Here is a 23801-nt window from a genome sequence, read left to right as displayed (position 1 = left end):
TTCAGTGATGGAGAAGGGGAGGAGTAGAGTTGAAGCTGATGAGGAGATTGATGGAGGGGGGGAACCTGGCAAATTGAACCAGTCCTCCTGGATTTTTGTCAAACCTGGTATGCATTGTGGTTGCATGGTACTGACTTTCTACTGGGATTTCACAACTGCTCTGAATTTAGTGCTTCAAACCAGAAGGCCTTTAAGTAGGTTTTAGGTCACGGAATCATAGAACAGTTGTGGTTGGGAGGGACGTTCAAAGCTCATCCAGTGCCACCCCTGCCATGAGCAGAGACATCTTTACCAGCTCAGGTTGCTCAGAGCCCTATCCAGCCTGGCCTGGGATGTCTCCAGGGATGAGGCATCCACCACCTTTCTGGCCAAGCTGGGCCAGGCTCTCACAACCCCCATTGTAAAGAATTTCTTCCTGTCCAGCCTGAATCTCCCCTCCTTTAGTTTGAAACCATCACTCCTTGTCCTATCACAACAGGGCCTGCTCAATAGTCTGTCCCCATCTTTCTTATCAGCCCCGTTTAAGCACAGAAAGGCCGCACTAAGGTCTCCCCGGAGCTTCTGTTCTGAAGCTGAACACCCCAACTCTCTCAGCCTGTCCTCCCAGCAGAGCTGTTCCAGCCTTGGATCATTCCTGGGGCTCCTCTGGCCCCTCTCCAGCAGGTCCATGTGTGTCCTGTGCTGAGGAACCAGAGCTGGACCAGCACTGCAGGGGGGTCTCACCAGAGCAGAGTAGATAAATTTGAGCTCTCTACTAAACTGGACCACATCCAAGCTGTCTGTTTACTACTAGTTGCAATGTCTCAGACTCTTGGAGAAAAGTTTTCATGCCCTGTTCCACTGAGGACCTTCTGTTAGCACACTGGTACCTCTTCATTTCATGGCACAAGTAGTAGCAGTGGCAAGAGGCCAACTCTGCAACTCAGAAGCACGGAGGTTTAGGAGCATCTCTCTAGCAGTGACATCCCTGTGACAGGCATGTGAGCAATCTAGGCTCTAACCTAGAAAATTCTGAACTAAGCTGCTTTCATCTTCTGTAGGCTAGAAGGCATTTTTCTACCTGAAGGAGCTGGGTCGTCTGCATCCCCATGAGTTTTTTTGATGTGTGAGTCAAGTAAAGAATTCTCCCACCCTCTCAGTGAGAGAGTTATCAATGCTGATGGTGTTTCTAGGTTGCCAGAAGACATGGTCTAACTTCAAGGAGAAAAATAAATAAAAACAAAATAAACACAAAGCAACAACAACAAAAAATATTTTCTGAACTCTTTATGGTGTCCACAACACGTGTGTAGTTTTTTGTGTTGTTTTGTTTTTATTTTGTTTTGTTTTTAATGTTAACCTTCCCATGCAGAAAAGGTTCCTGCTCTTCTTTTCCAGATAAGCAGTAGAACGGTCAGACAATGCCTACTGTGCTTTGGTTTCAGTCAGCCCCTTTGGGAGAACCAAACTTCAGTCTTCTGGACTGAATTTTCATCTGTGTTCTGCTGAAATTCAGCGTTGTGCACCTGGGAGTGGTTTGGGAGGGCAGACCCTGGGGATGGGCCAGGGCAGCACCACATGAGCTTGGTTGGACTACCACGAACCTCCCAAGGAACAGTTCCAAAAATGCCCTGGCAGTGTCTCTGCATGTCCTTGGTTGACACACGAGCTTACAGATATATCCACTACTGTCACCATCCACTTGTGTTATTTCTGAGTGGGGGATTTCTTGAGTTGAATCCAAAGCTGTTCTGGAATTGCATCTCAAATATGCAGTCGTTTACGGCTTCCATAGCAGGAGAATGAGGAGTTATAAATACTGGCATGTTTGCTTTTTATTTCTGACTTCTATCATTTGGATCAAAATCATGGGTCTCTCTGGGCCTCAGTTTACCTGTTGGGCTGAGTGGATGCTGTTGCATCCGTGCAGTTGAGCATGGAGGTGTTTTTTGTTGTTGTTTTAAAAAAAGGGGCATTGTGCATGAAAGATTTGAGCTATAAACTGCTTTTTGAGGCATTTGAGTGAGTTGCTGTCTTGCGTGACAGGCTGGCGATTGTGTGTTTCCCAGCCCTCAGGTGTCTCTTGTTAAAATGTTCTTGGATTGGATTTTTTGGAGGGTTGGATAGGGAATAATCATAGAATTATTTTGGTTGGAACAGACCCTCAAGATCTTCAAGCCCAACTGTTAGCTCAACAGTGGCACTAAACCGTTTTCCTAAGAACCTCATCAACCCAAGAACAAGGGGCCTTCATGATTCTACCCCAACCATCAGACTAGAAGTTTGTCCTGGTTTCCTGCTGTTTGGTGTCCTCTTGGTAGCAGTATTGTGGTACCATGGTGATGGTACCTCCATGGCCTGTCCAGCTCTTGCTCACCTCTTTTTGTTTTCAGGCAGAGACTGTCTGCAGGGTGACAGCCACACAGCTGGCCAGGTTTCTTTTGCATTCTTGAATCCTGTTTTGTGCCACTTCTCTCTCTCATTCCTTGCTTTCTGCTGTGTCATATTCACTATCACCTGGAGCACTGTATCCAGTTCTGGGCTCCACAGTTCTAGAAGGACAAGGAACTACTGGAGAGAGTCCAGTCTTTCCTTGAGGAGAGACTGAGAGAGCTGGGTCAGTTCAGCATGGAGTAGAGAAGCTGAGAGGGATCTTACTTATGATGATAAATATCTCGAGGGTGGGTGTCAAGAGGATGGACCAGACTCTTTTCAGTGGTGCCTGGTGACAGGATGAGGGGCAATGGGTGCAGACTGAAACACAGAAAGTTCCATCTGAATATGAGGACAAAATTCTTTGAGTTGCCAGAGCCCTGGAACAGGCTGCCCAGAGAGGTTGTGGAGTTTCCTTCTCTGGAGACATTCAGACCCACCTGGACACATTCCTGTGCAATTTACTCTGGTGAACCTGCTTTAGCAGGTGGGTTGGACTGGATGATCTCCAGAGGTCCCTTCCAACCCTAACCATCCTGTGATTCTATGATCAGTGATGTGTGTAGAGCTTGGCATGCATGGACATTCCTCAAATTCTTCTTACTATGTTTTGCCTTGATTCTCTTGCTTTTTCTTCTTTTGTGTAACCCTTGCTCCAGCTGCAATTAATGCCATGTCCTTCTCTCTCTTGCAGGTTTTAAGGAGACAGCCTTCTTGTACGCCATCTCCTCCGCAGGACTGACCCACGCCATGGCCAAGGCATGCAGTGCGGGGCGGATGGAGCGTTGCACCTGTGATGAAGCCCCTGACCTGGAGAACCGCGAGGCTTGGCAGTGGGGTGGCTGTGGTGACAACCTGAAATACAGCAACAAGTTCGTCAAGGAGTTCCTGGGGAGGAAGCCCAACAAGGACCTGCGAGCCAGGGTGGACTTCCACAATAACCTCGTGGGGATGAAGGTGCGTTGCAGACTGCTCGGAGTGGGAGTTCATGTGTTTGTGGGGGCAATAAGATGCAAGATGCTGCATTTGGTGTGGAAATGGTAGTGTTGGATGTGATGGATTGATTGTTCTGCTGGACGGGTGAAGTTTCAGTTAAAGGACTATGCCCTAGTTTTGTCACTGTGATGCAAGAGTTATAGAATCAGAGAATATCCTGAGTTGGAAGGGACACACAAGGATCATCGAGTCCAACTCCTGTCCCTACACAGGACAATCTCAAAATTCACGCCATGTGTCTGAGGATGTCGTCCAAATGGTTCTTAAGTATTGTCAGGCTTGAGGCCATGACACCTACCTGGGGAGCCTGTTCCAGTGCTTCAGCACCCTCTGGGTGAAGAAAATTTTTGTAGTGTCCAACCTGATCCTCTCCTGGCACATCTTCCTGCCATTTCCTTGAGAACATGAGCTGGGGGAAAGATTGTTTTCTTTCTACAGGGAGAAGCAGGCCTTACAGTGTAAACGAGTGGAAAGGCAGGTGCTCCAAGCTTACCTGAGACAGGACAAGGAGGAAGGGGTTTATGCTGCCACAGCACAGGTTGAAGGGATGCTTTTCTTGCAGTGATTCAGTTGAGCACTGACAGTCTAGCATTTGCATAACCCAGTTTCTTTAAAACTGGCTGGTCAAACACCTGGTAGGGAACCAGGGTGGAGATATTCCTCTCCGACTGACCTCAGTCCTAGCAGCTCCTTTAGCTGTACTTTATAGCAGGCGTTCACCCCGCCTAGAGCTGCTGGCTTTGCAGCTGGAAGTGCTTGGGTGTGTAGTCCCTCCTTTTATTTTTAATTTTACTTTTTCCTTTTCCCATCCTTATCCTCTCAGCTGGAAGGCTTTCTGTGCTCTACCCCATGTTCCTCCCACGGGGCTTTACTCTCCAGCCTGGGGGCCTCCCCACAGGAATGATGTAAAGGACGAAGTGTCTGCAATTGCTGGAGCTTTCCACCTTCTCCCGTAATCTGCTTGGCCGTACCTAGCCTAGAGTTGCTCGAACACGAAAATCCCTCAGATTGGCCAGCACAGGTGCCCAGGATCAGGGTTTCATTGCACCAACCTCGAAGGGAGACATACTGTAAGGCTATAAATAGCCTCTGAGCCTTGTTATTGTCCGTGTGATTGGATGGAGTGTTGGGGCTGGGATGGGGGACCTGGGTCTCCAGTTTCCCAGGCAAATGCAGCCCAGCCAGTTGTGCATTCTAGGAATCGCCACCCCAGCTCAGTTGTTCCTGTGCGTATGCATAAAATGCCATTCCTTGTGACAGAGTTGGGGCACCGGAGAATGCCACCAGTGAGTGCTGGCCAGCAAAAACTCTCCCCCTCTCTCCACCACCAGATGCTCCTAGACAGTGCTGAGATCAGGATTAGAAATATCCTGGATTTAGCTGGTGTCTGGCTTTGGCTGACAGCTTTTCTGCTTCTGGATTAAAAGGCTCAGTGTCTCTGAACTCCTGTTGCAGCTCTTTGGCGTGTGAAACAGGATTTACAGGGTGATGAAATTTGTTTTAATCCTTGTGCTCGGTTGTTCCCGAGGGCCTGTCTCAAGTCTTTGGAGTTAGCTGTGTAGCAAATGGAACTGAAAATGGAGAAGGTGGTTCTCAAAGGCTGTGATTTCATGCTGGAGAGATTGCTGTGAGATGCCCCTGCTCTCCTCTCTTTCCAGAGCCATTTAATACAGTCTCATCAAAACCTATAAGACTGTGTCTTCAGGTGCCATTGACATGTTTTTGTAACTCTATGAATACCTCTCTTCCAACAGCAGTGGGGCTAAAAAACTTGTCCAAGGGATCTGACCTAATTCCCTGTGTTCTCCACCCCAGTAGCTGCAGTCAGGATGCCCACATGGCTGAGACACAGTCTTGGATTTAGGTTAGGTGTCCTTATTTGTCATCTCTGGTCTACACTGTCTGTGACTTTGAGCTAAGCATACTCCAAGGTTGAGCTGGAGGGAATGAATCTCCCCTTTCTACTGGCCCTTTCATGTCCTGGTCCCACTGTGAGTTGGTTCCCAGGGGAAGGGGAGATGTCGGGGACACTCTTGCATCCTCTGCCTCTGCTTGGCACAGTCAGGCTCTGGTCATTGGCAGTGGTTTCTGAGCACTAGTGTAATATCTACAGCTAAACAGCTGAGTAACAGTTGTGACGGTTGTCCAGACACTGAGAGCCCTCATGGCAATCCAAGTCAAAGACCTTTGCTGCAGGTCAGTGATCCGCTGTTCCTATTTTTGTCCACCCATGCCGTGTCTGTCGAGTTGGTATTGCTGTCTGACAGCTTTCCTTGCCTATTTGCAGCAGTGGTTGAAGTGATTTCTCTGTTTATGCTCCTAGAATAATTGTACCTTAGTCTGGTTGAAAGGCAAGCCAACCAGCCCACCAGATTCACAGCAGCACTGTAAAGCCGGAGACAAAATGAACGACATGTTGAGAAGGAAACTTTTAGGAGGATGATGGTTCAAGGTCAGGAGAACATATATCTATATAGGCAGGATGTGTGGACCTAAACCATTGGCACAATATGGTGTTAGTAAGGAGATGATCAAGAATGTGCACATAGGAGATGAGCACCCAGGCTGGCTCTAATTACAAGGTCAAAACTTACAATGCTTACCTGAGGTTTCAAAATATTGAAAATTATTTGAAGCCTGAGCATTGAGCTTCTTGCTGTGGTTGGGTTGTCTCTGACATTGCTTACACTTGGGTGCGGGTTAATATTAAGTTCAGTCTGATTTTTTTTTTTTTCCTCCTGGTCCCACTGCCAGTGCAGCATTGGTGGAGGATGAGAGTTCCTCAGCAAGCAGTACTATGTTCCCTCGCTGAATTTATTGAAATAATCATTGAGAAGGCAATAGGTTAAATATGAAACTCAGCATGTTTGCTCATTTTTCTCCGAAGAAGCTGCCCATCTACTACTGCCTTAAAGACTTTCCAACCATTGAGAAGCATGAGATGCTAACCAGGGACTATAACAGTCTGAAACCACTTTGAACTAACCTAGTTTGGTTACTTGGGCAATAACTTGTATTTAATGTGAATCACAGGCAATAGAGAGGAGGGCAGATAGCCTTGATTTGTGTCATTTTGGAACAGAACCATTCTGAATTGGAGCCCTCATTATACAATTAACATGCTCTTATGGCTTCTAAAGTGTTAGGTGTCCCTGTGAGTTTCAGAAAGATGATTATGGTCAGTGTTAGGTTAATGGCTGAACTGGGTGGTCTTGAGCATCTTTTCCAACTAAAATGATTCTATGATTTTGAACAGGAGCTGAGAAGCAAACTGAATGCATTCCCCCAGGTCATGCAGCAAGTTGGTGATGAAACAGGACACTGAAGCCAGTTCTCCTGAATTCCTGCTCAGCACCTGCTGTGATTTTCCTCTAACCAAACCACAGATTTTATGTCTATTAGTGAAGCCATACATGCATGAACCAAAACCTTTGCACTGCAGACTGCTTTGGGCTGGACTGGGAATGGACAAGGAGACTCTTTCCAGTAATTTGTTTTACTTACAGGAGTCTGCGGTGGTGCGTGCACGTGGATTTAAAGTGTATGTATGGATGTGCATGTGTGTGTTCACTGAGGGAGCACAGGAATATCTATTAAAGATATAGCCCAAGCTTGGTGGTCTCTCACTAATTCTTAACAACATATAATCCTTCCCATCTAATTACTTCCAGTCATAGCAAAACTAATAAATAGTCCCTTGAGACCCAGCGAAAAAAGGACCTGTGCTTAATTGACTGATTTGGCAAACCACCCTTATACCCTTCTGGTCAACACGGCGGTTTCTCCATGGTGTCACACTAGCAAACAATCTGTGCATTTCTGCAAGGGTGACATTATCGTATCCCGCCTAGTTTTAGTGTCTCTTGGTAGACATTCTAATTTAATTATTATTTTTACTTCTAGTTTTTGCAACCTTGATGGGCCGACTGTAATTTTGTCGCCACCGATGAAATAATCACTGAACATGTTGTGCCTGTGATGGCTCACAAAGTTATATGATATGACCTCAATCGTTAATGAAAGGGTGAGCTTGTCTAGTGTGAGGATGAGGTAATTAAACCAGGACTTCTCCAGCCTTCTCTTTATTGAATAGCAGGAGCTCTGAATAGACCACTTATTAAAAAAGCAATTTCCCTTCCTTTGGCAAATCTACTGTCGCTCATTCAGCCATTCTTTCAGAAGGGTCTTGGGTGGAGAGGGTGTGTGTTGTGGGGAGTTGTGTGTTATGTGTCAAGGGGGTGGGAGAAGTCAAATGTATTAAAGCTCCATTGCCAGCAATGAAGTTTCTTGGTTATATTAAATGAAGCACAGGCAGCCTTGCTAAAGCTCTCCTCTTCTGTATATCCTTCCCCCTTCCCCCCTCCTTGTACACACAAGTGCAGCCCTCTTTTGTAACCCATTAATGAAAAGTCGGAATATTAGAGCACTCAATTAGTTCCACTGGGCTTGAGTAAGTGATGTTTTAATTAAATTTGCCCAGTTTCTCAGCAAAGTATCATTAAACATGACTTCCCAACTCCCTCTCTGGAGCGTTGCTAAGTTTCTTAATCCCAGGAGTGCTGACCTCTTCCAGAGGTATGTCTGGTCAAGCATGTCTTACAGATCTAAGGGGCACTATTAAAGGGGGCTGCTGTTACCCAAGAGAAAATAAAAAAATAATAATAATAATTGTCATCTTTTCATTCCCTTTATCCTTCCAGAAGGAGAGACATAAGCAAGCCTTTGCTTTCAGGACTCTGAAGTCAGGCGTATAATCACGGTCCATTTGAGAGCCAAAAGTGTTTAGTGCAAACTACGGGACTGCAGAAATAGAGAACAAGAAAATTCCTCCCCTCCGAAAGATTTCCTTTTTGGCAATATCCCCCTTTGAAACTGGTTTCTTTCATGAGGCTTCTTTGTTTTTGCACTATATCAACCCATATGTTTCAGTCTGTGCAGAAGGATCCTTGTTACCCTTGTTGCTGTAGGATTCAAGTCCAGACCCATCCAGAGACACATTACACCCACATCTCTATAACCATGTGGGATGCTCTGGCGAGGACAGTGGGAGGTGCATGGATTTTTATTTTCTTTTCCTTGCTGTTGACTTGCTTGTTTTGGAAGACCATGCAAGGAATGGCTTTTCCCCTTAGGCGGTGCTGGCAGGGATCTATCTCAAGGGCTGAGCGTGCCTCCTGCACTGGAGACGGACTCTCCATATCAGGTAGATGTTTGCCCAGCTATCATCTGTCTGAGGAACTTCACGAGCTATCACGTAGCATGTTATCAGGGCATACCACCCTCTTCATTTCTGTATCTCCATTTTACTGGGGCGGGGGGGGGAGAAATTGAGACCCAGAAAGATTAAGTGACTTACTAAAGGTCACACACAGGCGTAGTGGAGCAGAGGTTTGCGCCCTGGTCTCCTGTTGCAGACACAGTGTTTACAAGCATTGCCCATCCCACCTCATAGGGTTCCTACTAGCAAACATAATTCCAGTCAAACTCCACAGTTTGTCAAACAGGCAACCCCAAATACTAATCTGTTTTTCTGCACCCTCAAAAAAGTGTTATCATTGCCCTTTTTAATGAGACAAATCCAAGTGAGCTTGCTAATGGAGTTGATGCATGGGGGAGAGGGGAAATAAAGGGAGATATAATTCATCCTTTAGGCAATTTCTTTAGTGGTGTGTGTGCAGTGAGAAATCTAGCATCATGCTTTTGCCAAGGTACAAATCAAACCTAGCAAATACCCTGTTTCCACAAAAATAAGACAGGGTCTTATAGTAATCTTTGCTCCAAAAGATGCTTACCTTTTTTACATGTATAGCTGCCTGGACACTACTTAAATTGACTTTTCTAATGAACTGTAACTAGGGCTTATTTTTGGAGTAGGGCTTATGTTTTGAGCATCCTCAAAAATCCTGAAAAATCGTGCTAGGACTTATTTTTGTGGCACGTCTTGTTTTGTGGGAAACAGGGTAGCAGCCTCTCTGAGGTGAGCTCTTGACTTTGTGTGTACAGGTCGGTTTGCAGGGCCACCGCTGGTATTAATTATTCCAGGTTATGACAGGTAGGAATGCATAAGCATATTCTCTTGATTTTTTTTCTTTTCCATCCCCTCCTTTTAGGCTGAGATTGGCTGAACCAAAGTCTTTCTAAGGCCTGGAAATCAATACTCTGGAAAAAATTGCCTGTCCCACAAGTGTTTGCAGTTAGTTGTTTATGTGGAGCTTTCTTAGCATGTGAAGTACACTAGTGATACTGAAGGAGGGGAAAATACTTTTGAAGTTCTCAATTTAAAGTAGGGTTATGTTATTCTATGCTTAAGTGTTTGTGTTTTAATGTATGTTTCACTAAAATTTGAGTGTTCACATTTTTAAGGAAGGAAGGGTAGTAGAAAGGGAAAACTGTTCTAAAAAAGTTTGAAAACAATCTCAAAAGAAGGGCTTTTTTTTAAACAAGATAGAATGAAAAAAAAGGAAAGGATATAAACTTTTAATTACCCATGAAACTTCTATAATTCAACCAATGGCAATGTCCAGTGTTAAGGGGCAAGTCTGGTCTTCTAGTCATTTGGGCACTGTGAAGAAATGGGGACTGTGGCTGCTGTCCAAGCAAACATTAATACTTGAGCTGAGCGGATAACTAAACCTATTTGAATTGAAGGAGGATATGTATATGGAGGACGAAAGAGGTTTGATTTGTAAAGAAGCATCCCAAAGCCCTTTTCTGAAGCAAGACAAGATGAGGACAGGCTTTTTTCCTGGATGAGCTGATTCTAAGGAGGTTCATCTGCTCCCTCCTCTCCCCCAGACCATAGCAAATGGTTTGAAGCCTTGGAGCTGCAGACCAGCCATGACGACAGCTAAGCTATAACCGAGGAATTCCCACGGCTATGCGTCCGCTTCGGACTGCTGCTGCCCAGACAAGAGTTGTCTGAAAAAATAAAGAAAAACACAAAAAAAACCACTTGCCAGAGCCCTGTGACCCAGCTGGGAATGAATGGGAATCTGTCCCGAGTGCTTCAGCTAAAACACTGAGAAATTGTGTGTTGCAGCATGTCTGAGACTGATCATTACGGGGGCACTTAGTCTGAGCTTCGTAGCAAAACCATTGTTGTGAGGAAGGATTACATGTTGCATAGCAATGTTCTGCTGTGATCCCTTTTCCCTATGGCTCTTGTAAAGCCACTTGGGCAGACGGTCCTGCGGTGCTATCTAATTTCCTCTTAGCAGCAAGCACCAATAAAGACTGTTCAGTCTTGCTCTATGATAATTGTTTTCATCACTGTGCCTTTGTGAGTGTTTGGTATTCTCATGACAAGATCAATGGGAGTTTGTGTTCTGAAGTCAAATGAACTAATTTGCTCAGAGAGCTTTATTTTCCTCCCAAACTGCTCTCCTCTTTGTGAGACTACAAGACCGGGTGATTGTTCAGGAGGACAAAATTTCAATGTGTGATGTTATCCCTGATCCACTGATTGTTTGACTTTCATGGTACATGTTCTATACAGCATGTAACAAAATAAGGATTCAAATGCACACTGGTCTTGTTACTCCTGAGTTGCTACAACTCTCATGTTGTGGTAGCAGTGATGTTTGGCCCATGGGGAGTGTGAAATGTTCTGTGCTTTGGATTTATGCTAATGCATTTTGCTTCACATCTGTGACAAGACAGAAACATGCATGTGGTGACTTAACATGGTGTAGATGTATTTAGTATTAAGTAAGTGCTGAGGCTATGTGCTTCAAGAGAGGTTCAAGTCCATGTAGGATGGAGGCAGATCAGGCTCTGACCTGCAGTGTGCCTTGAAAATAAAACAGGAGTTACCTATGGCTCTTGAAATTATAAGCTTGTGTTAAAGTCTTATTCTCTCTCATGTATGCTAGACTTCTTTTGAGAATTAAAGCTATGTTACAATACCCTGGAAGCCCCTCCAGGCTTGAAAACATGATCTAGATATTAGTCCCAGGGCCCAGCCAGGAAAAGTTTGTCTAACACTGCTCCAAGCAACCTGCTGACTTGGATAAGTCTTACTCTACTTCCTAAAGGAACGAGCTGGATTTAAGTGTCTCTGACAGGAGCCTGAAACAACAGGAGGAACAGGGGAGTGAGATGGGGAAACAGAAGGGCTTTGCCAAGATTCACTTTTGGCTCATGGGTGGTTAGGGGCCCATAGGCAGCAGTTCTCCATCACCCGTCACCTTGAGTAGCTGCATTGTGACTGACAGCAGCAGGGGAGGCCGGCTGGAGAAGAAAGTTTTTCTAGAATTTTCACTATAGCGGCTTCATAACATTCTTGAGTCCTTCCCCGCCCTTCAAGGAGAAGGTTTATGGAGCGGTTGGGGTGCACCACACTTGCACAGTGGCTGCGTGAAAGTCCATATGCTGGATTTAATGAACTGGTGCCTTCATGAGAATGAGGACAATGGAAAACTTTTGTGCTTTGGTCTGCCAGTGCATGACATCTAAGCTGTCTTAGCCACTGCTTAATGAGGAGATAGAAATAAGTCAGAAAAAAACAGATTGGGATTCATTAGGTGCTTTGTACTTCACTGTTTAAGCACAGACAATGAGAGTAAATTGATCTGCCTAAGTATACACATTAGTACCTTTTGAGAGACTTTTATGCTTCTGAAGGGGCATCTGGTGATGATGCATAATGTTTTACAGTACCTCAAATAATACTAGAACCTGATATTTAGACATCTGAATTCTGCTCAGAAGGTGGGATTCTGCTCACAGGTCAAGACATCTAAACTGAGTTGTCTCCATGTGAGCTGGGTCCCTAGGCCCCTGTTGATGGGTGAAGATGTGGTCAGCACAGTTGGTGGAGCCTGGAGAGCTGCTCAGCTTGGCAAGTGTAGATGTCTGCTTCACTGCAGGATCCTATGCTTGCTCTGGCTCCACGGAGTCAGATGGGAGTTTAGAGTTTTTTCTCAAATGTAAACATTTAAACTCAAATGTCTGCCTCAGTGAGGTCAACCCTGGCTGGATGGTGTGATTTAGGTGCCTAAACCTACATGCCTATTCCTGACTGAAGATCTGCTGCCATCTGCCAGCTGCCAATCCATCAGGGTCTGGATTTCCAACAGGTGTTGTGCTATATCTACCAGCCCCATGTGGATACCTTGGATATACCACAACTGCAACGTCAGCTCTCCTACTGAGCTCTGGAGAGGTGGCTCCTGATGAGAACAGCCCTGTGTCCAGGTTCAACCTGCCTTGTTCAACCAGCTCTAAATGAGGAAGAAATTCTTTACACTGAGGGTGGTGAAACACTGTCCCAGGTTGCCTAGAGAGATGGTGGATGCCCCATCCCTGGAGACATCCCAGGCCAGGCTGGACGGGGCTGTGAGCAACCTGAGCTGGTGAAGATGTCCCTGCTCATGGCAGGGAGGTTGGACTAGATGACCTTTGAAGGTCCCTTCTGACCCAAACTTCTATGATTCTACATCCAGCCAAGGCTTTGCATGGGAGCCTTTCTGCAGCCAAGCCAACTCCTCTTGGTTTCTTACTTTCCCATCTCCTGTACAATGGCGATCGTCTCCTTTTCCAGGTGGAGCAGATGTGAACGAGTTTTGGGGGGAGGTAGAAGGACTGAGAAAACCCTGAACTGATGAATGACTGCTGTGTGCAGCCCTTCAGCAATTTTTGCCCAGTTTGCTGATGGATTTGGGCATGAAATCAGGTCTAGAAGCTTTGTTTTGCAGCAACTCAGCTCTCATTTCTGGACAACCAGAGAAATGTGACTTTACATGAGGGACAGTATGGGTGAGGGTGTGTGATGGTTCTTTTTTGGGCTTTTTTGTTCTTTCTTTTTTTTTTTTGTTCTCAGTGCTGAAATGTGTTCTGTATGCTCTTGTCTAACATTGTGGGATTTCTTGTAGAATTGGCTAGACACTTTGGCACGTAAAGCGTGACAGTCCCTACCCAAGCCGGCCCAGCTGAGCACTATAAGCAGTAACACATCTCTCCCTGTAACCCGTCACTCATTTCAGTGCTACTGTGTATTATTGGATTGCATTTGAAAAGGTCTTGGCTGTCGCAGGAATGAAGTGTGACCACTGGCCAGGTTTTGCTGAAGGCAGTATTATGCAGAGTGTCTTTCTAAAAATGTCTCCGTAATATCTGGATTGGGCCAGACCCCAATTCTGAGTCCATGACCTATTGCGCATTTGCACATGGTGCTCAGCAGGACTCATGCAGCCAAATAATTAAGAATCAGATGGTCAGGAAATGGACTGGAGCCAGCCCGCTGCTGTGATGAGGCCGTAATGTTGGCAGATGCCATAATGGGCAGAGGGAGGAAAATTTGTTTTGTTTTTTAATATTTTCAGATACTGTAGATGCCCAAAGGACGGTCACTCTCAGTAGTATCTTGACAGGAGGCAGCTCTATGAAACAGACTCAGTTCTAACTTGCAGTTTTAAGGGGTGGTTTACCTTACCCATTTAAAGTCAAAATGTAGCCTTTTTTTTATGTGGGGGTGCAGAAAGGATAACTAGAAATATCTGTTTATAATCTGTGGACAAAACACAGGTTGTCTGTGACTGTCCAAATGATGTGTCTACTGTCACATTTCCCATGGAGGACCCTGAAGCATAAACCTCTCTCTGGAGAAGGTGCAGAGGAACATTCAGATGCCATTTATAAGGAGATGGATATGCTTTAGTGCCATGAAACATCTTCATTGCAGGCTGTTTCTAAAAGCATGAGATCTTTTGTTTAGCATTAGTTGGTTTGTATGCATGGAGTCCTTTACAGCACCTGAGGGGCTGTTACCATCTTTGTCTCTCTCCAAGATGAAAAACAATTGATTCTTTGCTTTCTTCTCTTCCCTTCTTGATGCTGCTTCTCCTTCTCATGATGGTTTTTCTGTTGAAAATAATCTTCTCTTTATGTTCCCCCATCTCATATGTGAACACTGTGGTTGCACTGGCTCTGCTCTTCTGTTTTTGTGCTTTGTGGTGGTCTGAAGAGATCTATTCCCATGCAAGTTATCCCCAGGCAAGATCTGGACACCTTCCTCTATGGAAATTGACTTTCTTTTGCTTTGGGAATAAATTAAACATATTACAATAAATTAAAAGTATTGTTGTCTGATATATTGAACAAGTTATTTCCCTCCTTTAGGGATCTGTGAGATGAGCCTAATTTCTCATTACAAAACCCCCTGCAGTTCTTTTACTATTAAAATAAAATAAATTAAGAAAGGATTTGAAACCAAGCCTTGCTATTGATAATAGCGATCCAGAGGCATAAGCAGACACGAAGTTTAACATGAGGCTCCTGGTGTGGAGGGGACATAATCCACATCAGTTTATAATAGTGCAAATGTCTTTCCTTTATTTCCCACCTTGAGTTTGAAGACCTTGGTTATAATATGTTTGCTTGTTTGTTTGTTTTCTGTGCATTTTTTTTGTGGTTGGTTTGTTTGGTTTTGTTTTTGTGGAGAGACTAAAATATGCATTTCCGTCCTAATTGAATACACCTTATAGAAGGTTCTGCCAATACATTATAGATGTTATACTAGCCTGAGACTTGAACCTTGCAGCCTGTTACTCCCAGGGCAGTGGCTTGTATAGACAAGATTAGGGTGTAGCAGCCCCTGAATCCCTGTGTGATGCCTTCTGCCTTTATCCTCTCACCAGAAGCCCTACACAGCATTTAGTTAAGTGGCTTTTCCACCCCTGGATCAGGCTCTTTGTAAACACTTGTGACCTTTCTCACTGTTTTACCTGGTCAGATCTCAGGACCGGCTCACCCTGAGGTGCTGCTGAAGCATCAAGGCAGCAGTTGAGGTTCATCATCCTCACGTGGATCAGCTCCTGTTTGCTCGTGATGGGGCGGATGGTTCAGCCTTTAGTTCAGGAGGTCTGTTCCCATAGCCAGAACTGAAAATTTCAAGTCCACTTATCTTCCTGCAGAGCGACTGTCCTGCATCTCCTCTCTGGTTGAAAGATGAAGACTGCTCCCCTAGTCCTCCCTGCAGCCACCAGCCTTGTCATAGTCCCCAGGGGTCACTGTTTGATAGGCTGAGGGTGGAACCCACTGGGATGGGCTCTCTCACTGCAACACAGATTTCATGTTTTTTTTCCTCTGTATGAGAAGCCAGCCTTCCAAGCTGCTTATAGTAAATATACAGGGCAGAGTAAATCCTGGGGGCTGCATTAAACCACCTGGAAACAGTAAGACCTTCCCACAGGAGTCTGTTTTCCACTTCTTCACATCTTAATTTTTCAGAGAAAGGAAGGGGACAGAGGAGACTGAGGCAGCCTTGGGCTTGACCCTGAATGAAAATGTGCTTGATTAAACTTGTGTTTGGCCAGCAAGCAGCTGCTCTCCTTGTTTTTAAAAGCACATGCAATTGACTTCATTGCTAGCAGAAAAAAAATTGGCAAGATCTTTTGAACACGTCACCATGTTCTGGAATAGGTTCCTGAACACAAGTTGGAGAGGTGGAAGCTACCTTGGTGTTTTTGGAGCTGCTGGTTTTGGTGATGGAGGCTCAGGCTGTAATTCTTGAGAGCTTTTGTATAAATTTCAGCTACATTAAGGTTTTTCCTCAGTCACTACTGGTGAGAACAGCAGAGCTGAACCATGTTTCCACTGAGCCTCTGCTGTTGTTTGAGAGCTGTGGGAGTTTAAGGTGGTAACCAGTGTGCTGTGGTATGGAGAGGGCTCCTACTGTCCATGTTCATGTTCTGGAGCATGTGCCACCCCACTTGTGTGTTTGTGTTACAGCAGCACTCTCCCTCTTCTCTCCACTAAACCAACTATTTCCACTTTTATTATAGCTCCCGATTCTTATTAAAACAGATAAATTGATATTTGAATATGTATTAATCTTAGTTGCATGACAGCTTCAGACCTCTGTCTACATAGAAGAGAGGCAGCACCGGACGGCCTTTGTATAATACATCTTACTGCTATCATTAACTACCCAATAAAGCAATATTTTGGCAGGTAAATGTCGTATTCCTGGAAACTGGGATGCTTCTGAAACAAGTATTTCCTGTAGTACGTATTTTCTGTCCTCTTCCAGGAGTGGATTTGTGTTTTGTCATCAACTTTGTGTTCCAGAAATGTCTTTTCGATTTTGTTTTGTTTTGTTTTCTCTGCGTCTTTTCTTTCCCATAACTGATTTTCTTTTGGGGCCGTGTGTGTCTGCAGGTCATCAAAGCTGGAGTGGAGACAACCTGTAAATGTCACGGTGTATCTGGATCCTGCACTGTCCGAACGTGCTGGAGGCAGCTCTCTCCATTCCATGAAATAGGGAAGCAGCTGAAGCAGAAGTACGAGACATCGCTCAAAGTGGGCAGCACTACCAATGAGGCCACGGGGGAAGGAGACATCTCCCCACCCAAGAAGTCCATCCCTGGTCACAGTGATCAAATCCCAAGGACTACGGATCTTGTCTACATTGACGATTCCCCGAGCTTCTGTATGATGAGTAGATACTCGCCTGGGACTTCGGGAAGGAAATGTTACAAAGACAAGAACTGCGACAGCATCTGCTGCGGGCGAGGGCACAATACGCAGAGCCGGGTGGTCACCCGTCCGTGCCAATGCCAAGTCCGTTGGTGCTGCTATGTGGAATGCAAGCAATGCACCCAGAGAGAAGAGGTTTACACCTGCAAAGACTGACGCGTCTTCTGCTTGATGGCAACCCTTGGTGACGGGCGATGGCGATCTATGAGAACTACATATGGAGACAAACAGGGTTTGATTGACCTTCTGGGATCTGAAAGCTATGTTGAGACATAAGCACTTTGTAGGGTACAGGTGACCCAGCTGTGTTGCTGTTTTGTTTTTGTTTTGTTTTCCTATAGACTGAATTTTAATGAGGTCCAACCATGTGGAAATAAGTGCCTGTCACACTGGGGTTAGACACCAGTTGACCTTCACCTTAGTTGTCTACGCAGTTTGATGGATCATTTATCCTTGGATCATCTTGATCGTTTTACCAAACCTCCATGGACTCCTGGGCTAATATATTATCTTATAACCTATACTGTATTCCTGGAGCTTACCCAACTGCTTAGAGAACTAAGCAGATACAAATCAAAGATCTTTCTGCTTTGAATGCCATGGTACAGGAAGTGATCAAATTTTTTCCCCTTCTAAAACTGGAGAGAAGCGTGTAGGGTGAGCAGGAATAGCCCTGATGGTTCCTCTCATGGAGTTTCTGCACATTGAGCAAACAAGGCTCTGACAAAGAGACCCACTGGGAGGTTAAGCTTTTAACAACAGCTCCATATCCACGTGATTTGAGCACCAAATACAGCCCCAAAAATGTTGGGTCCACCATGTTGCAGACAGAAATATATCCAAGAAAGAGGTTGGGAAGACAGTAGAAAATCAGATATGCCTGTCCCCTTCAGTCTAATCACGTGTTCTTTTTTTAAAACATCTTCTTTAGATGCCATTTCTTTAGCACTATTGCTGTCTTTTTTATTTTTTTTTTTTTTTTTAAAGAACCACTAGATAATTTTGTTTTATTTTTCATGATTCATTTTCTTTTTTCTTCTCTTCCCACCTTCTGTTGATCGAATTCACCCTGTGGTAACTGCTTCAGAAAGCTGAACTGGAACTTTTTAGTCTTATGCCAGCTGAATTCGGACGTGTGTTTCTGGGTAGGACAAGAGAAATTCAAGTGCATCTTGGAACACAGTGCTGTCTTGCGTTGTAGAACAGCTGTCTCGGACTGGATCAGACATCTGGAGGAGCTGACTTTTCTTTTACTAGGTCATCATTCCATTTACTCTAAGCCATGGCAGTGGTACATGACACAAGCTGTATGTAAACCCTATGACCTTAGGATTTATTTTTTAACCACTAGATCAAGAACTGTATTTTTAAAATACAACTGCTAACCCATTATTTGATTCGGAACAACCAATTGATGCAGAGACAAACTATCAAGTGGCCAGAGAAGCCAGAATTTGACTGCAGTGGTAGATCACTCTGATGCTGTGAAATCAATGACAACATTCAGCATTTCTCTTTTTCCTTTGAAGAGGACACTTACAATCCAGGACTTGATGCAGCAATATCCTTCAGTCATTTAAAAGTGGATTTGAAGCAGCCAGCGAATGCCTCAACAAAGCTTTCTAAGGAAACACTGGAGAGCAGAGGGCATTTTATTTCAATTTTCATTGATAGCAATTTTTGATTGTCCGGTAGTAGCAATTTCCACCATTTTTTCATAAGCCATTGATCTGGTTCTTACAAGAGAAAAGCTGGAGTTTTTCAAGCAGTTGTAGATGTTAGCCAAGCAAAAAGAGAGCAGTTTTCCAAGATGGACCAGTATTTTTCAATGTGTTTTTTGGTTTTTGTATTTTTTTTTTTCTTTATGTTCCCCCCCCAAATAGTAGCCACTAATATATAAGATGTTCATGTGCATCTACTGGGAGGAGAAAAGATATTTTTTCTTTTTTATTGGTAACAAATATCCACAGTCCAGCTTGGCTCATCGGCATCAAACCTTGAGGTGGGGGTATGGTATACTGTTAACAGCCCTATGGTCCTGCAAAGTGAAGCGTACTGTCTCTTTTTTTTATGTTTGCTTATTTGCTGTACAATTCTGGAGGTCGGGGTAGCGCTGGAGAAGGAGGAATCCACACGTGGTGTTTGTCCCACCACGACAAATACGCGGTGGTGCTTTCGACGCAGAACGTTCGCAGGAAGGTCTCGCAGCTTCTGGGAGATGCACCTCTCTGAAAGTCACCTGCAAGCAGTTTATCTAATGGTTTAGAAAGTAAACTGACTAGAAACCTATTATTCAGTGTGTGCGTGTGTGTATATATATATACACATATGCAGACACATAAATATATATATATAAATATTAAACAAACATTTATTTATTGTAAAGCCCTTCAGAAGGACCTTCTTATGGTTTCAATGTGGTATTATGTTAAATTCTCTTTCTCCCTCTGTCTCTCTCACACATATGTGCAAACTCACTGTTACATTTTGTGTGTGTGTGTTAGAATAGCTCTTCCCCTCCAAAGTAAGGCCAGATCCAAATGTGCTCAAAACATGAGGATTTTTGGGTCTGAATTACTATTTCTGGCTCCATTCTTTAAAAAAAAAAAAAAAAAAAAATTCTTAATTAAAGAAGGGGCCGCAATTTATGTGCATTATTACTATAATTAATTATTGTTGTTATTATTATTGTTATATTTAAACCATGGGCCTCATTTTCCTTCTTTTCACTGGTGTCTCTGTCTCCGTTGACCTCGCTGGAGTAACTCCACATTGCACTGGTGTGAGAGGAGAATGAGTCCCTAGATGCAGAAGAGAGGGCAGCGTTGGCATCGATACAAAAATGGGGAGAAAATGCCTGGGTTGGATGGTATGGGGTACTTTGGTGTGTTTGGTAACTGGGTGAAGAGAGATTTGGGTGGGCAGTAAGGCAGACTTGTCAAAGCTTGACTAGAAGAAAGCGGCAAAGAGTGAATGAACTACTGAGTGAAAGAGCTCTTCTGTATATTATAACTCACGCACTGAAGCCTGGATGCTTTCTGTAAGTATTTAAAAAAAGAAAAAAAAAAACACCACAAAAAAATTGTATTTATGTTAATGTGGATATATTACTTGCCTGTTATATATTGTAAATAGCAAGGTTTATTCTCCTGTGGTTAAAAAAAAAAATTATAAATAACTAAATAGTAGCGAGGCACATGTGTAAAATGTATAGGCAGTGTATAAAATATACTAACACTCTGAAATCAGGAGAACTTGTCTTCTTGGCCTTTTGACCTAGGGTGGTAAAACATATGTGGGTTATTTTTCTTCTTCTTCCCACCACATTGTTCGTGTTTTGGGTGTGGGGGGGTGTTTAGTTCCATCGTTTTCTGATGTTTGCCTTATCTTTGAAGAAAGAATGGGGGGAAAAGCCTCATTTTGGAAAAATCCAGTGAAGCTTGAGTAGAATGAAACAAGAAGCAGCTGGTAGAAAAGTTGTCAAACCCTCTCAAAACCTGCTCAAGATCTTGACCTGGGTTTTATGGTGTTGGTAGATGTGTGTTGGAATTGAGTTAACCTGTGGAGCAGGAGCTTCTGCTTGTGCTGCTCCATACATGAGTTAAGAAAACTGTAGATAAGAGGCCCTGGAGTCCTTTATAAAGCATTGGGTAGTGTCTTGTAAGAGTTTTTTTTGTTCCAGCTGTATGAAATTGGATTTTTCCAGAGAGGCTGATTCTACCACCATTCCATTGGATCTCCAGTGCAATTCAATGCAATTGCTAATTTTTGTAGAACTTCTACAAGAGTAGATTTGGATCCCTGAATCTTTCATAGTGTCACTTCATTAAAAAAAAAGTGCAAAGCAACTTTTTCCCTTTTTCTTACCCCCAGAGAAACAGGTTTTTACAGCAGATGTAACTGGAGAAGAGTGGATGGGTGTGCAGGAGGTCTCTGCTTTCTGATTCCCTTTCACCCCTTGTCCCCCCAAAAGTGTCAAAGTGTTGGTTCTCCTAAGCTGATCCAGCAAGACTTGCAAGATCAGTTTTGGGGTGGGGGGGTGCAACCATTATTTATATAACTTTTTTATTAATTTTTTTAAAAGAGAAGTTAGCTGATGGAAGAATATTTTTTATTGAATAGTGCATTTAGTTATGTCAGAAATATAAAAAAAATATATATAATATTTTTGTAAACAAGGCAAACTGAAAATGTTTGCTGTTTTATATTAGAATTTTCTATTAAAAGAAATAAAACCCCACACAAATAATTGTTGCACCCGTCATCTGTTTTTCAACAAGCTTCTATTCTGTGTGACTGACTCATATATGCCGGATGCGGAGACATGCAAAACAAGTCCTAAACATTTCATTCTCATTCTCTCAAAGCTCTCAAAAGATTGAAGTTGGTAAAACAAGCCAAATCAAAGGGGCTTTTTTTAATACTAAAAATGAGTTATGAAAAACAAGTGGCTTGTCATTAAAATACAAAAGCCTACCCTGAAAATTCAAGCTAACCCTTTTTTAGTTGCACGTCCTGGACTTGAGATGGCTCTGGATGCAGGAAATCCTAAATCTATTTATAATAACTAGATATTTGGTGTTAATCTCTGTTGGCCTGGGAAGAATAACTCCTATAAGGTTATTGGGGAGAAAAAAATAATTTGATTACATGAGAAGGTTTAATGAAGAGGACCAAATTCCAGGCTTGATCTAACACAAGAATCTTTTGTCTATTTGAATGGGGCAGTGTAAAACTGTGGAGCTGGGAACTTGGTCTGCTGTGGTTCAGGAAGCCTCTTGTTCACCTTTTGGAAGCAGGAGATGAGTTATGGACCATCTGTTTTCAAAAGAGTTTTTGGGATTGCTGGGTTTGAAATAATTTTGGGGTATTTTTTGTGGCCAACCAGCTCGTACACATCTGCCTCCCTTCAGCACAGGTCTTGAATTTCTTTATTAATAATTTTTCAGCTGTCCTATTTTAGCCAAAATATGTTAGGTTTGTTTGGCTGTAGTAGGGCTGGATGAGAACCCAGACGAAGGGACAGATTTCTCAAGGGTACTTTCATGGAGTAGATGCTGCTTGAGGTAATTTTCTGGTGGATTATAGTGCCTGTGAAAAATTCCTCCGTTGATGTTGCAGTAAAATTAGGTCTGTTCTGTACTCGATAAAACAGGTGCAGCAAAGCTTTTCATTCCCGGTTTATTTGGCTCTGCTTGCACATCTGTTGTGTTGAGTCTGCCTTCCGTGGTCATCTCGTCCTGACTTTCAGTTTTCAGGGTGCTAACTAGGTGATGACTTTTGGAGAGCAGCATTTTCCTGTAAGAGAAGTAGTACCTTTTGTTGACTATTACTGCTCGTGTCACTTGAAGGAGGCTCAGTATGACACATTATCAGGCCTGTAGAAATCTGATGATTGCTTACGTCAAGCTTAGGGCCATGGGTATTACCATCGAGTAGCTTTCAGGTTTATTTTTCACTTATGAACGTTGCATTTGACCAAACTATTTACATGTTCCAGGAAACAATATTTCTGAACAAGACAAACAAACAAAACAAAAAAGGGACTCTCTAGTATTTGTGAGTGTGGAGGAAAAAGCAAATGGATATTGCAAGCACAATTTAGCTCTGGCATCATGGTAAGGCTTCCCATAACCACACTACTTCAAGGTCAGGGAGTGAGCGCGGTAGAAGTTAAGACAGTAAATGCTTTAGACGTATAAAATTCAGTAGGTTATCAGTGGACACACCTGAACAATGCATTTTTTCTTGTTTGTTGCTGTCTGTTTTCAGAAATGGGCAAAACCCTTCTCAGCAGCATTGAGCAAGGTGGCTTAAAGGGACAGCAGATTCCTCCTTCACTCTGTCCTTCCATCACAGGGTTGCTCAGGAAATTTGGGGGAGATGCTGACACGCTTGGCATAGTGGGGCATTTGCAATGGACCTTGATTTGTTCCCTCTTAGATAAGAAATTCGCAGTCTGCAACCAGTGTAGGCACCTCTAGAAGGTGTTTTGGCCCATGTGGAGGTGCCAGTTTCTTCCTGTTGAAAACAGGAGAGGATAAAGACATAGACACCCAGGTTAATAGAGGTTGGGATGAATTCAGGACTAATCCAGGTATGTGTGGATAGCCCTACCAGCTCCCCTCAGGCACAGAGCCACCTGAAACAGCAAACACCAAACTAGCACAGGAAATTTTCCCTGGTTCCACCCCAGTCTCTAAAAATGCCCTTTGAGGCCTGAATGTAAAGTCTAGGATTTGTTTTGCATGCTTAGGATGGCATTTCCTTTTAAAGGGAGGTGGGAATACTAACATGAAGGATTAGTATTTTTCTTTATTTTTTTTTTCCTAATGTCTTATGGGAGCCTAAGTTATTTTTCTCTACCTCATATGTACAGCTTGTAGGTATAAATCTGATTCTGAGTGACTGTTGAGAATGTATTTAAGTTATTTAACATCTTTGTATAACAAAAAAAAAAAAAAAAAACAGAACAAATGAAACAATAAATGTATTTTAAATTATACTTGAAGCCTGCTCCTCTTTCTTTGCATCTATTGAAAAAGGTTTATGTTCATATGTTCAGTGGTTGTGGGAGCCTCTGTGCCTCCCTCAGCACTACCTCTGGTCTTGAAGCCAACCTATCCCTGTGGCTAATTTAATCCTTGAAAGACCATAAAACCTAGTAGAGTGGAAAGTGTGTTGCCTAAATGAGTAGGATGCTGTATTTCAAGACACAGCTGGGATGGTGGAGACCCTCAGTGTCAACAGCTCAGGAATTGTGTCCTTAACAAGCCCAGCCTTGGCAACAATTAACTCTTGCCAAGTGAACTCTGAGATATGCCCATCTTAGGTCCTTGAGCTGGCCCTTTGATCACAGCCAACTTAGTGCCTCGGAATTTTAAATGTAGAATTGCAGAATAATTTGGGTTGGAAGG

The 23801-nt window shown here is 43.5% G+C and overlaps 1 protein-coding gene across 1 annotated transcript in view; it reads left to right on the top strand.

The window, feature by feature from the left end:
• Positions 1-23389, top strand: part of WNT9A (Wnt family member 9A) — a 64394-nt gene extending 41005 nt beyond the window's left edge. Inside the window, exons 3-4 of the mRNA XM_065050228.1 lie at positions 3107-3369; positions 16567-23389. Coding sequence (XP_064906300.1) covers positions 3107-3369; positions 16567-17040 — 737 coding nt within the window. The 3' untranslated portion in view covers positions 17041-23389. The remainder of the gene's footprint in view (positions 1-3106; positions 3370-16566) is intronic.
• Positions 23390-23801: the final 412 nt, after the last annotated feature.

The sequence above is a fragment of the Columba livia genome, chromosome 2 (assembly GCF_036013475.1).
Source record: "Columba livia isolate bColLiv1 breed racing homer chromosome 2, bColLiv1.pat.W.v2, whole genome shotgun sequence".
Taxonomy (NCBI): domain Eukaryota; kingdom Metazoa; phylum Chordata; class Aves; order Columbiformes; family Columbidae; genus Columba; species Columba livia.
The sequence above is the reverse complement of the archived record's forward strand: the minus strand, read 5'-3'. Positions and strand labels throughout refer to the sequence as shown.